This window comes from Strix aluco, chromosome 8, assembly GCF_031877795.1.
Source record: "Strix aluco isolate bStrAlu1 chromosome 8, bStrAlu1.hap1, whole genome shotgun sequence".
Taxonomy (NCBI): Eukaryota; Metazoa; Chordata; class Aves; order Strigiformes; family Strigidae; genus Strix; species Strix aluco.
The window spans coordinates 28,339,367-28,357,052 of record NC_133938.1 but is presented as its reverse complement, the minus strand read 5'-3'; the positions used below and the strand labels follow the sequence as shown (position 1 = coordinate 28,357,052).

The window sequence follows — 17,686 nt, the reverse complement described above, 5'->3', positions numbered from 1 at the left end:
AGGGGAAGGTGTTTTTAAGATGTGGCAATGCTTCTTACTGTCCTACTCTGATTGTTAAATTAAGTGGTGGTGGTGTTTAAATTAAATTGATGTTTCTCTTTTCTTCCCCTAACAAGTCTGTCTTTTGCCCATGACCATAAACAGGCGAGTCATGCCTCCCTGTCCTCATCAATCTCAGAGCCTTGTCTCACTCGGAGGAGTGAGTGAGCAGCTGCATGGTGCTCAGTTACTTAAACCACAACAAAATGGAAAAGGATCCCACCAACTGCAACCTAAGTTGGAGAAGGCCCCTGGAGACTGAGCTCAGACAGGAAACTACCTGAGAGGGGAGGGCAGGGAGGAAGATTACCTGTGCTTACAAAAGAAAACACAAAACCACCTTATTTAAAACCAACTCTTTCACATTTTTTTTTCCTAAAAAACAGTCTTTGCAAACAAATCTGTTTCTCCTTTCCAATTCAGTGGGATTGCTGCAAGCACTCCATGGCACATGACTCTGAGGAAGCAGAGAAAGTGTACCGCAACTCATATTTCCATAGGAAAGTTGACTCATAACTTCTGTCATCCTTGAAATGCTGACACAGGTTTGTAAGAAGCATCTGAATGTCAAGTCCAAGGAACAGCACTGTAGCCATCTGAGGCCTGACATGGCTGCCTCTAGCAGAGCAGAAGGCCCTCCTTCGCCGCCAGACGCTGGCGATGGATTTTATCCTGCTGTAGCTCTTCGTGGTTTGGATGCCAGAGTTTCATGACAATTCTCTCAATGTTTAGAGCGTAGACAGTGTGTGCCGGAATAACTTCTTTGTGTACCTGGAGATACACATTAGAAAACAAGTTTCATGCTTTTGTACACATTTCCCCATACTGCCCGTGGAAGAACCTCCCTCTACTACAGGATGATCAGAGCGCCAGGCCCGCAGGGCAGGAACGCAGGCTGCCACACACGAGGAGAGCTGCCACTTGCCAGCACTGCCACAGCAGCCAGCACGGAACCACCGCCTGTTATGCCATTTTGTAAGGAAGTGACATGCGAAGGAAATCGTCATTTCGCTCTTGCGATTACAATAATTTGTCATCAAAATCTTACAAACAGCAATTCTGACTAAACACGAGCCAGACGCTTGATGACAGCTCTTACGGTCTGCATCCACAGCCATGAGACAAAATTCCAAGGCCTGTTCACAATAGCAGAGATCAAGGGGGAATTCTCTCACAGCTAATTTTAGACATTCAAAGGAATCTGAATGTCACCAGACTGGCAGAGAGGGAGGGAACCACAGGCAAACATCTCCACAGGAAGGTTCATCCAGCCTACCGTAGACACCTCTGCAGGGTTGGGGGGATCGTAGCTAACCCAGTGCAGCAGCCCGCATGCCACTACCAAGTATTCCTCCAAGTACCCAGGTGGAACAGGAGGAGTAAGAAGGGACATGCCAGGCAAGTCATTTTGCTGCATTGCTGTCAAAATCTCAGTCTAGCTCAGTTCCAATATAATCACTTGCAGTCTTGCTACAGAGGAAGAGGTCACCCTTCTTACATAAGCAGAGACAGGGATTTCCTCATAAACTCTGACCAAGGGGAGCAGAACAGGTACTAAACCATGAGCTGACTGTATATTAACCATTACCTGTTTGAAAGGGAAAGAAGGAAACATTGTAGTAGAAATCAAATCTCCCTCCATGCACGTAAACCAAAGCTGAAGGCTGGTAGCTGGCACTCAGGACAGCGCTGCCTGTGACACAACAGTGTAATATGAACAGCTCACCTGTAACGCCTCAAACAGGTCGTACATGTTCACTGGTGGGAGGGATGCTGGTAGGGTGTCTCCAGAGCACGCCAGGAGCAGAGCTGCCTGCTGCTCAGCATCGTCGGGCGGGGGCTGGGGAGCTAGGTTCTGGCCAGCAGAAGGTGTTGCACAGGTTGGAGGGCTGCAGGCAAAGCAGGCAGTAAAAATTCCGGTCAAGAAAACAGCACCAGCTTTGGAAGTTACACAGCAGGGGCCTGGCCTCAGGTCTTGTTTTTCTGTATCAGTTGACTTAGCCCTTATGTACATAAAATTATTTCAGCTGTAATCAAAATATCTTAAATTCCAGTTTAATAAAAATAGTGCAAACTGATCCTCAACATCCTTCAAACCTGCTTAACTGATCTCGATTGGGCAACTTTTGTTATTTACAGTCAGTAGTTTCTACCCAGCATAAAAATTAAGGCACCCACAAGATTAAATTGAAAGACACTAGCCGTTAGGCAGAGTTGTTTGGAGTGGATTGCGTTTGTAGTGTTTATATGCTATAACCAAATCTTAAAACACCCACGACCTCCTGTCAACTGCTAGAAGCTGCCAGAGACAAACACAACTGCCTTCTCATACACACACACTGCCAGATGCACAGCACAAGCTGCTCTGACACTGAGACTTTGAAAAACAAGATGACCTTGAAGCTCTGCGAACTAGAAAGGCATGCCAAGGAAGCATAAGTGCATTTGGGTGCAGGAACTGACAGGATGGCAGTGTCCTGCAGGTCCTCACCGACACTTCATTCCTATGGCACAACAGCAGTGCCCCCACAAACGCAGGGCTCTTCTGCCCAGGGGCAGCTTCCCCAAGAGCAGCAGAATTCCTGCCTCACTCACTACAGCTTCCAAAAAGCAATAATTACTGAGGACATTCAGAGGGCCAGGGGTCACCTTCATAAACTGATGGACAAGCACAGGCAAGGAAGAGAGGCTTAACACTGTCCTAAACTCCACTCCTGAGAAATCCCCATATTCTCCCTCCCTGCCTAGCTATACAGTCCTCCATACTGATACCTTCCTATGCGTGAAAGCTAAACACCATTATTAACAGATTCTACTAAATAAAAAGAGAAACTGAACCATGGAGTGACTTTGGGACTAGCAAATTGCATTGGAAATTAGCAGTGTGCTGAGAGCTCCTTACCACTCAATTAAATTGTTATAAGCAACAACACTGTTCTTCAGATACGGCTGAGGGTTAACGTTGCTTCCAAAGGCATACTTGAAATGGCCATCTCTCAGACGATAGGCTTTCCGCCTGGATATCACAGATGTCAGAATATCCTTAAGATGGTTCTGCAATGAAAAACAATCTTATTACACACGCCGATTTATTCACTCTACCAAGCCACAGCTATGAGAAGTGCCTCACCAACTGGCAGGACAGAATTAGTGCTGCCATGACCACAAGGACCTAAAGACGTAAGGTAACCAAGATCTGCAGAAATTACAGTATGTTTTCACCATCAGATACAGCTGGATACAGAGACCACAGCACTGTGTGAGTACTGTATGCATTAGACTGTGAACTGTACTTTAATATGTCATGCGGTGCTTCAAATGTCAAAGAGGTTTTTTAAATGCTAGGAAATTCCCAATCTCTGATCCCTTTGATCAACAGTTAAGATATTTCACGATTGGCACTAGATGTTACACTTGTACTGAAATACTAAAACTACAGTGAAAAGCCACTCTTCTTTTTCAGACTGTTCAGTTGCCTAGGAAGTGCTGGAAAAGCAACTGTCCGAAAAAACAAGCAGACAACTGCTTCTTAATTTGGCCTCAATCCCGGATGGGGAATTCAGGTTGGCCTCCACATCCTGACTCCAGAAAACCATCCACACACATCAACGCCCAAGTAATGGCTGTATCACTCCTGGGATATGTCAGGTAATACACCACTGATGGCCAAAACCAGCAAAGAGCAGGGACCTCACCTGCAGGTGTTACCAGATTCTGTCCCTTTGCTTCCATGCCAGATACTTGCGCCTGTAACAGATTATTTTTTTATAGAACTGTCTAAACTGGAGCTCCCGTTCTGTCCCTGCTTTTAAGTGACAGGAACAGCATTTTCCAAAACTTGCCTAGAGTTCTTCATACGCAAGTATTTCAAAATTAACACTTGCAGGCAGAAATCCAAGGCTTTACATCTATGATGCCACAAATCTGGAAGCCTTTGGATTCTCATCTTACTCCCCTCCACGGCAAACGGACAATTAGAGAAGCAGGTTTCCTCTCCCCATATGGCACACAGAGCCTTGTGTTGCAGGTATAATGAGAACACCACTGCTGCCCAGCCCAGTCTCACCTCCACAGCATAAACAACTGCAGTCACTGCCTCCTCCGTGACATTGTCTAGCCCGTGCTCATACGCAGTTACGATCATCCTTCCTTCTAACTGGCCACGTGTAGGAAGCATCATGGTATGAGAACACAGCTTCAAATCATCATCCTCCTGAGGATCTTTTGCCACAAATTGCTGAGCTCCAGACAGAGGATTCTGAGGCTGGAACCGGTGCTGTTATGAACACAACATTAGAGCATAAGAAAATAAATACTCAGTCAGAACCTTCGGGTCATCGAGCCAAACATCCCTTCTCCAGTTGGAAAGCAAACCCCTTTAAAGACAGTATCGCAGTAGGACATGCAGAGTGATATTCCTCTCCAGGATACTCTCCCAACCCCCAATGATTTGTGACTGAAGAAATTTGAGCCAGTGTTGGTGTCCTCTTATTAAACAGATCATGAACTTGTCCAGCAGCACCCTGAACCACTTAAACTTTGGGTATCCACAACATCCTGCACCAAGAAATTCTACAGTGTAGCAACACATCACATGAAGAGTCACCTCCTCTGGTTTGCTCTGCACTTTCCACCTGCTAGATGTGTTTGATTCTCCTGTAAGTCACTGTCCCTTTTGTCTCTGCTCACACTATCCAGGCCAGTGATGATTTTATGTACCTCCACATCTCTCAGTCATCTCCTTCTATGCTGAAGAGTCTCGTTTATTTAGTCATTTCTTGTACACAAGGGTGTATTTTTACTTACTAACTGTACAATTTCCAACAAGATTAAAAACCATGATCCTAAGCTTGTGTGATTAAGTGATTCTTACATTTCTTTCAAGCTTCAAATGCAACAACTTTAGCCAAATTCCAGTTCCAAATTTCACACTTTCATCTCCCTGTGCACTTTCAATACTCTAAGCAGAGCTGTGTTACTGAGCAGCCACTGATTGAGTGATGGATTATAGCTATTTTTCAGAACTGACTCAGTTATTTAGAAAAATGTCCATCACAGAACAGGACACGAATTCATACCAGAAGGTGGCAACCACTATTTCCCAGGCCACATGTATTCCAGCACAATTCCCTTGCTATGCTGGTATCTCAAGCTCCGAGTCCCTGTGGTGGCTCCCGGGAAAAGTCTCGGTCCCCAGGTAAAGCAGGGAGAAAAGCAGATGGGAACAATTGATCCTTGAGCCCAGACATGTGCTTGGCCCAGTCCCAACCCACAAGGGAGCAACATGACCCTGGATCATCAATTACTCCCACAACTCCTGTCCCTCAACTCTCCAAGCCACAGATCAGGTGGCTCTGGAATGAAGATTGCTGCAAGGCTCTTATGAGGCATCAAGACAAACACATACTTTAAATATAAACAATGAATATACAGCAAAGTGTATTTCTCACATCTTAGTTTCAGGAGAGGAAGGGAGGCTGCTTTATTCAAAGGACAGTGTGGCATTTAACTCAGAGTGAAAAACCAATCCACCCACTAATGATGTGAAAGCAGGTTTCCCTCCCCGTAATTCTGAAGATTTATGCTTTCATTACAGGAAAGCTACATGCCTGTATGCCTGGAAAAAAAAGAGACCTTCAAAATGTAAGCAGCTATTAGAGGAATGTGGTTTGGAAGAGCAGAAGCCAACTGGAATGAACCTGTGGTCATTCACAGCTGTTATTCTGACTAGTGAGGGAAACATCATGAAATAGAAGCACTTCAAGTTCACACCACTCAGGAATTCCACTAGTAATAGACAATCCTGCTAATCATAACATACACTTCATACAGAACTTACTACCCAGCATTCCAGTAACAAGCGTACAAACACACACTAGAAATGTGATGTAACATAGGGATATCAGAGTAAACCAAATTCCAAGATTTCCACTATGTCATGACCTGCTTCTCAAACTCTCCTCTATCTGTTACTGAAAAGCTATGGTGAAGCTTTAAAACAAAAACACAGCACAGACTGCCATCAGAATTCACATCACAGCTGTGAACACCGCAAAATATTTCAGCAGTTTCTAAATACAACGAGCCTTCAGCTGGACTTGCATCCCTTTGAAACACTAGGCTGAAGCACGCACATAGTGCCTATTTATAGTCCCTAGAAGTGCGGTATGCACTTCAGCTGAGCCAAGCTAACCTCTCACAGCATAAGAGTGGGAGGTTTCGCATGCCCACCTTTCTTCCCTATCCCCAGCCAGGCTTCCTTTGCGCTGGCTTTGGCATTCCTCCAAATGAATGATCCAGCTGAATAAACCAGCAAGAAAAACTTGGGGTTTGGGGTCTGTTTTGCTTGGTTAGTTTTCTGCTTTGTCAGAGAACTGAACCAGATCATGATGTGCTCAGACACCTGATAAATCTGGCTCAGAGACAGACACTCTCCCTTTCAACAAACAGTTAATTCAGCTTGAACCGCCTTATCAAACCCCACACGTGGAAGACAATGTCCCATCCCGATCCTCCTTCACACCAGGCCCCCTCCACACTGGTCTGGCAGCACAAAAACAACAGCAGAATGTGCGACAGTACCAGATGGATGTACGGAGCCTTCGCTGCAAAGTGAACTGGATCTTGTGTGTTTCTCTGCCACCTACGAGAAGACACCATCTTTGCAAAGCATTTTCAGTTCTGAAACAAACTGACCCTCTAAAAACATTCCACCCAAGGAACATCTTTCTTCTAAGACTTCAGATTGCAGGGTCTTGGGCGGGGGGGGGATCACAGGATCATACAATCACGGAATTCTGCCTAACTGCCTGGATAGATAGGAAAACACTTTTGCCTCAAGAATTCAGCAGATGCAAGAAATGAACAAGGTGTTACAGAGAATGTGAAAGGTGAATGAGACTATGAAAGACCTGCCCAAGTGTTACTGCAGTGACCACAGAGCTAAGGTGACTCCTCGCTGATTCCTGGAATACAAACTTTTGCAACATTGCCATTTAGGTGTTCCCTGGATTCTCTGGTGTCTGACAAAGCCAGGTCACACCATAGGCTTTCTCCCAAAAGGCTTCTACAAGAGAGGCAGCAGCCACTAACCCCCAGCTCTTGCCCCAGTCCAGAACTCAAAACAAATGAGACATACATCATTGCACGTGTTAGACTTTCATCATCCCTGGGAGCAACCAAAAACTACATGCTGTGCAGAGCTCTTCACCCCCAACAGAATGTCAGAGAGCCACAACCATTTGACCGTGGACACTTACATCAAATTTTTGTCGAACCGAAGAAATCTTTTTCTTTCCTTTGGGTTTTCCAGGTTTAGTTGCAGAGCCCCCTGGCCATGGCAGAGATCCAGCACCTTCTACAAATTGAAAAGAAAAAAAACCCACTCTATAGCTGTTGCTGATTTAGGGCCAGGATGAAACTGTCCACACAGAAAAACCCTTAACATCTGGTCCCCAGCTAAGCCTTAACCCAAAATCAACAGCCATGGCCCTGAAAAAGGACTTCTCAGAGGAGAATGCTTTTGGCATTCCTTCTCTTCCTTTCCCAGATCCCTGCTAACTTGACTCACTCACAACCCGTTACGTAAGTAGAAATTTCTGTCCACACACCACACAAAAACGCATGGCGGAAGGAGAGAGATGAGCGCAGCCTCCAAGGAAAGCTACAAGGAAGGAATAAACCATTTAATCCAACGGGAAGATGACAGGAACTTGCCTGGAGGGGGAGTCTCCTCCCACCAACTCCTGGATCAGGTCAGATGCTAACCAGCAGGATCGAGCACTCTGACTCATTACATCTGCCCTTACAGTTCCCCATCAGCTTTAGCAAGCTTTGTCTTGGACCCTTGTTAAACACCACGGCTGGTCGTTCTTGTTACACTGAGAGGAAGGGGGCGGGGGGGGGGGGGGGGGCGGGGAAGAACTGCAAAGGCCACTGAGCCCAGGAGCAGGATGACACCAACATGAGCAGTGAGCTTGTGACTGACAAGCAGCTCAGAAAGACATTACTGTGTGGCACCGATAAATAAATACATTTGGCCACACACCTTGAGGAGACTGCTCAAAAGTCCACTGTACGCTGTTTGACAGCTACACCTACAGTAGGCCAAACCACATCCTGATAATCACAGAGCTCTTGGCAGGGACAGTCTAGCAGATTTCCTGCTGATGGCTCTACAGAATCCATACACAATTTCTTCAGGTACACTGGGGCTTAAGACAATGCTGTGCTGGATGCGTATGTGCCTACTGACAGTGAACAAGAAGTACAACCCAAAGACTGGACAGCCCTCTCGTGGCTACACAGGCAGCCTCTGTTTTCTGTCACCAGTATCCTCCTCCTCTGGTTCTGCACAGTGAGCAAGCACCCTTTTACCTTTGGAGCAGAGCATGCCCTGTGCCGGGCTCCCTGCCCACCTCCAGGGAGCTTGGACAACTCAGCTCTGAAGATACTTCAGTTGCCTTCGAAGTGGAGGCTGGAGCTCTGCTGCCAGGCGCTGCGGACAGCTCAGCAATGTCTCAGATGTTCCCCAGCTGCACCTGAGCCAGCATTTGCCATTTCCTCTAGACACGGACAAGAAGTGAGAAGCAGCCATCCCACAACTCACCATCCACAACTTGGCCAGCCTCAGGCACGTTCACCGAGTACTGACAAACCACCAGTTCTGGTTCTCCCCTGGTACTGCAGGCTGCCATGGCTCAACAGCAGCTTCACACCAAGCTGCGTGTTTACCTCTGGCTCTTGCACCTATGTTTAATTTACTGTAATCAGGAATTCATACAGTTATACTACAGCCCTGTTTATACGGAATGAGGCCGGCTGGAAGTCCTTGGCTATGCGGAGCTTCCCACACTCATGGCTGGAGCACAAGCATAGTGTCCTCTGCCATGAAAAACCCTCATAAAACATGACTTTAAGGATCAGTCTAAACCAGAGGATTCAGTTGAAGTTTTTGAACAGTCAGCTGCTAAGAAGGGCTTAGAAACAACCTACACACACACAGAGATGACATACTCTCCCTATTAAAAAATGTTTACTCAAAAGTTTAGCTACATCCTATTAGTGAGGCGAAAACCAATAGTCTACAACAAACCATTGTCAAAATCCACCTGTCAATTACAGGAAATTAAAAGATAATAAATAAACCCGCTCCAAAAATCATTAAGCTGGTCACTACTCATCACTACAACATCACAGCAGAGGCTTCGATGAAGGAGTGTGGGAAAGCACCATGGGCAATCAGCCCAAGGACCACTCTTGCCCTTCACTGAGATCTCAGGACTTCGGTCTTAGGATCTATCAAAATAACACTACTTCTCTCACAAGATGTTTTGCTTTTTACAGATGAGTCCTTTCTTCCTTTTTGTCTCCTCCATGGCAGGTCAGACCCCTTCTAGGCAGGGGGGATTAGGTGTGTTAAGGACAGACACAGAAGTTACCTGGCCCCTTTCACAGCTTGCAATAAAAGCATCTCTCTAGCTTGCAAGATCACCTCCCCCCAGGCCCTTCCTCCTTGTCAGCAGTCTCACCCAGCTCCCTCGCAGCCTCACTTACAAAAGTATCCTTACCTGAAAAACATCCTAACTGTGAAGCTAGAAGTATCCTACCTGTGTGACCAGGTGGTGGAGACAGAGAAAGTGGAATGGATGGAAATAGCAAACACCACTCTTATCTGACAATGTATTACAGACAAATAGGTTATAGCAGAGTCTGAATTTTTAAAACGCCTTATTTTTTAAAAAATATAGTAAGTTTTAAACTGAATGGCAACTAAATATTTAGGCTTTGACAGTAGATCTGAAAGATGCAATTTAATTGAATCTCAACCTGCACATTTAATAAAAATTTAGCCAGACTTAGCTTAGAACAAGGAAAAGATGGAGATACTATCTCCTATTTCCCATTATAACGAGCCCAGAGCAGAATTTTTTTTGGCTCCTTTTCCAGGTTTTCATATTACCAAGCCTGACTTGTACTAGATGAAGAAAGCAAAATTTCCCTCTAGTATTCTAAGAAAACCAGTACTTGCCTTCCTGGCCACAAATGACAAGGGGGTTGGCTCAGGCTGAAACTTCAGATATTTAGCAGCTTTTATTTAATCGTGCTAGCAAGACAATTAGGTGTTAACAAGCCACTGAAATGGCTGCTGATATGCCTTCAGAGATGAGTAACAGATAAGAATGTTTTTCTAAGAGATGCTACGGTCTCTGCAGTGATGGCACCAGCCAGTCCAGACAGTGTGTCAGGTTTTCCTGACGTGCTGCGTGCCAGCAGCGAACAGGAGGAAAGGACAAAGATAAAAACAGACAAAGTCACGACAGAGAAAAGCAGGCAGGCACAGGAAACATACATTTTCCCACCCTCGCTTATGTGATCTTCAGTTGGTTTGGGTTTTTTTATCTTCTTGCAGGGATGAGGGTTTAGACAAGTAAGTTCTGATGACATTCCTCTGTCAACAATTCGCACTCCCATTTTCTTCCCTTTCCTCCCTTCCCAGCTCTCTGGAGAAGAGCAGAACACAAGCAACCTGGGCCCATCTCGCAGTTGGCAGCCCTTCAAGCAAAGCCTGTGGGCCACCCTGATACAGTAAAATACTCCTGCTGTCCTTGCAAGAGCTCTAATCCATTGAAATGTCTCTTAGTTGGCTCCAGATTACTAGTAAATAAATTAAATCCTGACATCAACTTAAGTGCTTGCAATTGTCTCAGCTTAATTGTTAACATTTAGCTAAGGAGGGAGGTAACAGTTCAAGTGAGATATGTATTAACTCAAGAAGTCTTGTTAATTTGACTGCTTGCAATTGTCCAACAAACAAGGTAAGCTTAGTAAGACCATGCAAGGTTAAACGAGTTCCTCTTGATGGAATTTTGGGGGGAAGAAAAACCCCAGACATAAAAGTTCAGAAAAGCACTTCTGAAAGTATTGGTAAAAAGAGAATACCAAAGAAAACAATTTTCTTGTAGTGGGAAGCGTGCCACACTGCTTGGGCTGGTATAGCCAATGTAAAATCACCATTAAGGCACTCTCTAGTATTTGGGATAGCATGTTTCTGGGAAGTTCCTCTCTTCAGGCACTTTCACAGCTTCCCAGCTATGTTACAGCTGGCTGCCACTCGAGCATTTATGGGTGTCTTTACATACATGACTACCAGAGGGAACCCATTTTTAAAAAGGGCAGAGAAATCAGATTTAGGATCGCTCAGGATCCTGCTGTGCCTTCAGTGGGAGCTCAGCAACTGGTCATTTTCATATCGTACCAGATAAGAGCTTCCCTCCCTCTCCATCACCACGCCCTAAACACCCCATGCCACACAGGCTCTTGAACCAGGATTTGAAGTTTGTATGACCAACAGCCTAAGCAGGTGAGGGGGAAACTGAAAGTGTTCTCACAAAGGGTCACATTCACCCTGAGTTCCCCTATAAGCCCAGGTGGAACCACTGCCACCAGAGGCAGCAAAATTTGGATCAGATGGGTCTGCTTGCATGGTTCAATATATGTTATAATCACTCCTTAAAAATACCTTCCCCAAGGTTTCCTATTCCAAATGCCACAATATCAGGCACGCTTTTAACACTGACCACACGATTATTTTTTTTTTTAATACAAAACAGCTTTTTAAAGATGGTTCTTTCCCCCTGGTCTCTATCACACCAAAGTGGAAAGTATATGCATCAGTAACCCTTGCGATGGTGTGCCAAGTGCATCAAGCACCCTTCTTCAAAGTTACTTGTTTCCATGAATCATGAAGTAAACACCTTCTAGCCAAAAGACAGTGGTGGAGACAAAAGCTTGTTAGCTTTCCATTCTTACATGGGGGGGAAAGAAAAAAAAAAAAACCCACAACAAAACCCAAGCAGGTATCAGACTGGCATCTAGGGGGAGAAAAAGAAATCTAAACATAACATCTAGTATTCCACTTGTGCTGCACTTTCCTGGGCTTGCACGTACAATCCACTACGCCACACGCAGCAGACTGGCAAGTAAGATGTGTGTGTAATAGATCTACCAGTCAGTGGCCCAGAAAGAGGTAAACCAGTAGAGATTAGCTCCAAAATCGCTGGGAGACTCTGCACTGATCTGAGGAGAGCAAAGGAGACTCTAGAAGGGAGTAGCAGTACGTACTGTTCACTGCAGAGCACTAAACCATGTCTTTAAGAACACACACATGATTAAACTGATTATTTTCAAGCTGGCTTACGCAGATCTGTGGACACAGAGCCAACAAAAGCCTGCCTGAAAGCACTGGAGGCAACCAGCAGGTCAGCACTTGGTAAAGTAGCTGGTCAGCTAGCACTCCATTACATGCTGTCACTGATCTGCTGGAGCACTACAAAGAAGGGTTCTTCAGGGGCTCTTAAAGAAAGTAAGCTTCAATGGGACATGAGGAAAAGTCCTTGCAAGGCCTTGAAATTAAAAAAGGTCAGGCAGGAAATAACAAGTATATAGAAGGCACCTGCGGAGCACCACACTGCCTTGTGCTAGGGCTGGTACTTTTAACACATTCCCAGACAGCCTTGAAAAAGGGGGTGCTGGGGAGCTGATAGAGTTTGTCAACAAATTTGAGCTGTTCAAGCCAGGGAAGATGAAGCCTAACTGGATGGCTGCAGAAGAGCTGCACAAGACTAAGTGACTGGATAAAGAGACAAATGAAATTCAACACAGTTAAGCACAGAGTGGTGCACACAGCAATAAACAACCCCAACTTCAGTCACACAGCGATGGGCTCTACTCTGACTACTGCTATTCAGAAACAAGACCTCTGAGCTACGATCTCTACTCCAACACTTGCAACACCTCAGTGCTGAGCTTGGAGAACACAGGCACTCTCTCCCTCACCGTCCTAATTTAGACTCAGCTACTTCAAGTAGTACTCACAGGGGAATCCCTATTCTTGTGCTTTCTTTTTATAATCCAGCTGTAACTACTCTAAATCAAAAGCAAGGAGCAGCAAGATTTAGACATAAGTCTTCTGAATTACACAAGTGCAGACTGCTAAAGAAGACAAGTCTGGGACTCAAAAGGTGCTCGTAAAGTTCAAAGGCAAACAAAGCAAGTTTGGAGGTGGGGGAGGTTAGCATTTAATTAGCAAGCTGGTATAGTTAAGGACCAGCTCCCACAAAAAGCTGTGGGGATCCATAAATTTTCATTTTTTTCCTTCCTCTTGCTACATCAGGTACCCTAATAATAAGTATTCTCTCCTCAAAAAACTCATCTCTCATGTCTCAGTCCATCAGAGCTGATTTTGTCTCCCTTACTACACAGCAGTTTCATATCTTGAATCGCAGCTCAAATGTCCTTCTTATCAGAGCTCTGGATTGAGAGTCCTTCTGAAGGCCAAACAGAACAGATCTTGCAACCCTGACAACAGCCATTCTAAATGCTTACAAAGTTAAAAGGTTAACTGTCTGCAGAAGGTTGAGTTAATTGGCCATAGCTCAATCAAGACTCACTGTAAGCATTCCCAGTAAGCATTTTTCTATCAGATACATACTTGATTTCAAGATCAGTCAGGAATATCCAGCTCCCCAAAATGATATCCCCAGCAGAGAGAAGAACAAAGAGTATCACCAAGTTCAGAAGAGAGAGGAAACTGCAAGCAAAGCAGATCAAAGACAAAGCAGCATCTCACTTCACACTTCAGCTTGCAGATCTGAAATCAAACCAGCTTATCACACACAGCAATCCAGCATTAGTCTCCAATCAAGCACACGCAGCTTATTTATAAAAGCATCTCTGCTGAAATCAGCTGGATCACTACTTTGCTACCCTTTTGTCTGTGTGACCAAAATCATGAATATTAAGGCTCAGAAAATTGGAGTGCTTTGTATGAAACCCAAACACATACATGGCAAAGCATTACTACCCGATTGTTTTTAACAAGGCTTCTCAGGACTTACCTGGTGCAGAAACCAAGATCTGACATCGGGTAAGAATAGCCAGGAGGAAATCGTTGTGAGAGTGGACTGTGTAAAGACAGACAGTTCATTAGCACCACCTCAGTGCCCAGCAGCATCCCCCCAAAGCGATCTTAAAAGTAGCTCGCTACACCTTTCCACAGACGTGTTTTCCCCACTTGCTTAGCTACACAGGCACAACTTCCAATTTAAGTTTTTTTGAGTTTTCTTCTACTGGACCCTGAATCTGCTACTACCACACTAACAAAAAGGATACTACACATGGCATGGAAACAAGTTAGGTCACTTCTCAGTGTGTCCCACTGTCCTGGCTTCAGCTGGGATAGAGTTAGTTTTCTCCCTAGTAGCTGGTACAGTGCTGTGTTTTAGATTAAGTGTGAGAATAATGTTGATAACACACTGATGTTTTAGCTATTGCTAAGTGGCATTTATCTTAAGTCAGGGATTTTTCAGTTTCCCATGCTCTGCCAGCGAGCAGGTGCCCAAGAAGCTGGGAGGGAGAATGGCCAGGATAGCTGACCCCAACTATCCAAAGGGCTATTCCATACCATAGAATGTCATATATATAAACTGGGGGGAGTTGGCCGGGAGGGGCAGGTCACTGCGCAGGAACTGTCTGAGCATTGGTCAGCAGGTGGTGAGCAACTGCGTTCTGCATCACTTGTCTTTTCTTGGATTTTACTTCACTCTCTTCTTGTTATATTCCTTTTCATTACAACTATTATTATTGTTATTATTATATTCTATTTTAGTTATTAAACTGTTCTTATGCCAATCCCTGGGTTTTACTTTTTTTTCATTCTCCTCCCCATCCTACTGGGAGAGGGGAGGACTGAGCGAGTAGCTGCATGGTGCTTAGTTGCTGGCTAGGGTTAAACCACGCGCACACAAATCCAGCCCTACAGCACACAACATGAAACAAAACATCTGGTGCATTCAGCCAGTCAGAGGAGGATCAGCTGTCCCTCCTGCCACGCAAACTTCTGGTAGCAGGGATTTTGGTTTTGCTAGAAAAGGACCAGTAAGAGCCAGCCCCAAGAAGGTGAAGTTAAATCAAACAGGTTCTACATAAAATGCACCTTCCTCGCAGAAGGGTTACTGGAACACTGAGTGGGTAATTACACATTAGAGTGAAGACAAACTTCATAAGCAGGGTCAGAGGGTTACAGGATCCTCTCTGGCCTTTGAACCTAAGCACCAACAAACTCCCCACCCTTCCTCACAGGGATCACGAAAGTGGAAGTCAGGAGCCCCCTCAAAGCTCTCTGCAGTGCCCGTCAGTGTTTGCAGACCCCCACAGAAGCAAGGACAAAGGAATCTCACCCTTCAGTGCTCCAACCTGCCACCCCCAAAGGCCAGGAAGGGGATCTGCCTGCTACAAAACTGCCTAGGTAAATTCGGGGGTTCACTCCCCCACTTCAGCCACCACATCCATTCAGTCCCAACCAAAGGGAGAGTGCAGTAGGGAGTCTCTACGGTGACATAAAAAAATGGCATTTTGGTTGCCAGAACAACATATTTTACCTTTTTACCATATTTACACAGAGTCAAATTGCCTGTCAGTGGCATGACCACAATGGAACTTCCTCCTGCAGGCGAGGGCACGTCTCACCTTTTTAATTCTCTTGCTATCAGAGCCGTGGCCATTCTTATTTCCCTCACAATCACCCCGTTCAGGAAGCAACGTGCAGCAGGGAGGAGCTTCCCCCTAGGCCTGGCAGGGGCAAGGCAGCATTAGAGCCGGCAGGAAAACAAACACAGGGTGGCTTTTTACCATTGTCTTGCGTGAGAAGCCTGCGTGCTTCCAGGTCAAACTCCTCCTTACTTATCTTTTGCTTGAACCAGAGCTTCAAGTTGGCCCAGTACCTAGGGGAAGAGCGGGGAAGGTGCAGACACCAAACGAAAAACGTTGTTCCTAAACCCACTGCTTTCCCCCACCAGCGCGAAGGGGCCCGAAGCCGGGCCAGCGCTGAGGCTTCCGCAGACACGGTGCAAACACGCGGCCCTTTAAGGGCCGGGAGAAGACGAACGGGCCGCGCAGCCCTCAAACCCGAGCGGCCGCCCCCTGTCGCACTCACTGCTTCACGTTCTCGCCCAGCGCCTCGCTCAGGCTCTTCTTGGCCGCCTCCAACTCGCTCACGTACGTCGCCATCACCGCCGCTACCTGACAGACGGGCACCGAGACCACCCGCCTCCCTCCTCCGCGCCGCAAAGCGCCGCAAATCGCGGCGGCAGCCCTAAAGCGCGGCGGCGCACCCCCGGTCACGTGACAGCTCACTGGGCCCCGCCGGCCGAGGGGGCGGGGTCCCGCGCATGCGCGGCGGCGGCGGCAGCGAAGCGGAGCGGAGCGGAGTGGAGCCGCGGCCATGCCGGGTCTGCTGCTGGGCGACGAGGCGCCTAACTTCGAGGCGGAGACCACGCAGGGCCGCATCCGCTTCCACGATTTCCTGGGAGACTCGTGAGCAGCGGGCGCTGGGGGAGCGGGACCGGGAGGGCGGTGCGGGGGGGAGTCAGGGCAGGAGGGGAGCGGGCCCTCAGCGGGCAGCAGCGCGGGGCACGGTGCCCGGCTGTCCTCCCCCGCCGGCGGGCCGAGCGCGGCCTGGCTCCCGGGCGCCAAGGGCGAAGGGTCTCCTTCCAAACGACCCCGGCTCGGCCCCGGCTGGGAGCGCTGCACTCGGGGCCGCTCCCACGGGCGTGTGACCGGCGCGAGGAGGCAGAGTTGGGCCGCTCCGTGCTGCGGGCTTGTTCCAAAACTGGGTGTTTTGGCGTGGAGCCGCAGCGGCAGCCTCAGCGGTGCGCTGGGGGGGCGAGGGAGGCCGCCGCGCCTGGGCCGGGCAGCCGGACACTGCGATTTTCCAGGAGAGCGCAGCGGCGAGGTGCGCACAGGCTCCTCCGGGGGGACAGAGCCACCTCTCCGCGTCCTCCCCCATCCCCTCCTGCGGGCTGCGGGGCAGGAATCGCAGAATCATCTAGGTTGGAAAGGACCTTGAAGATCATCCAGTCCAACCACTAACCCAGCACTGACAGTTCTCAACTACAGCATATCCCTCAGCGCTATGTCAACCCGACTCTTAAACACCTCCAGGGATGGGGACTCCACCACCTCCCTGGGCAGCCCATTCCAACGCCTAACAACCTGTTCTGGAAAGAAATGCTTCCTAATATCTAGTCTAATAGGAGGCGAGCCAAGCCCTGGAGGAGAGGGAGGAGGTGCTCTGTAAACGGCAGAGCCCGGGGAAGGGCAAAGCCAGGCTTCCCAGAGCATCGGTCCCAGAGACCAGCTCATGTGTCACATACGTCCCTTGTGAGTGAACCCAGGTGTGCAAAGGTGTGTAATTGAGCAGTGGCAAAGGGCTCTGCTCCTGTTTGAGCCCGACCTGGAAAGCCACGTGCCTTCAGGCACTGTTTCCCGCAAAGCCTGTTGCTCCATTTCTGGCACAAGCAGGAGGGTGCTGGCACAGCACCTTTGGGACTCGCTCCCAGCAGCGCTTGGCAGGCTTGAATCGGCGTTTGAGTCCGCTTCTGTCTGCATTGTGAGCTTGGACAAAGGGGAAAAAAGGACCTTCTTAGTGAGGAAATAAGCTGCAGGGCTTCTTAAAACTGGCTGTTCCAGCCTGACCACCCACATGGCAGCTTTCTTGGCCAGCTTCTACTCGGTTATTTGCTGCCTTTTTATTGAAGTAGTATACTTACTGTATAAAGAGACTTGCAGCAGCAGTCGCTGAGTAGCT

General features: G+C 47.4%; 1 protein-coding gene across 1 annotated transcript; it reads right to left on the bottom strand.

Annotated features, from left to right (window-relative positions):
• Positions 1-380: 380 nt before the first annotated feature.
• TADA1 (transcriptional adaptor 1) lies at positions 381-16,398 on the bottom strand. The gene is made up of 8 exons (XM_074832852.1): positions 16,034-16,398; positions 15,730-15,821; positions 13,938-14,003; positions 7,299-7,396; positions 4,106-4,315; positions 2,942-3,093; positions 1,766-1,928; positions 381-810 (listed from the first exon to the last, which is right to left on the bottom strand). Exons 1-8 carry the CDS (start codon positions 16,384-16,386, stop codon positions 658-660), a joined length of 1,287 nt encoding a protein of 428 aa, XP_074688953.1. The 5' UTR covers positions 16,387-16,398; the 3' UTR covers positions 381-657.
• Positions 16,399-17,686: the final 1,288 nt, after the last annotated feature.

Bases quoted from the DNA above. Each gene is read 5' to 3' on its own strand.
- TADA1 (XM_074832852.1), bottom strand. From the start codon at position 16,386: ATGCGGCCCTGCGTGGTCTCCGCCTCGAAGTTAGGCGCCTCGTCGCCC. The intron at 14,004-15,729 runs GTAAAAAGCCAC...GTCTTTACACAG, and splicing joins GCTTCTCACGCAAGACAATG to TCCACTCTCACAACGATTTC. The intron at 3,094-4,105 runs GTGAGACTGGGC...TTTTCATTGCAG, and splicing joins CAGTTGTTTATGCTGTGGAG to AACCATCTTAAGGATATTCT.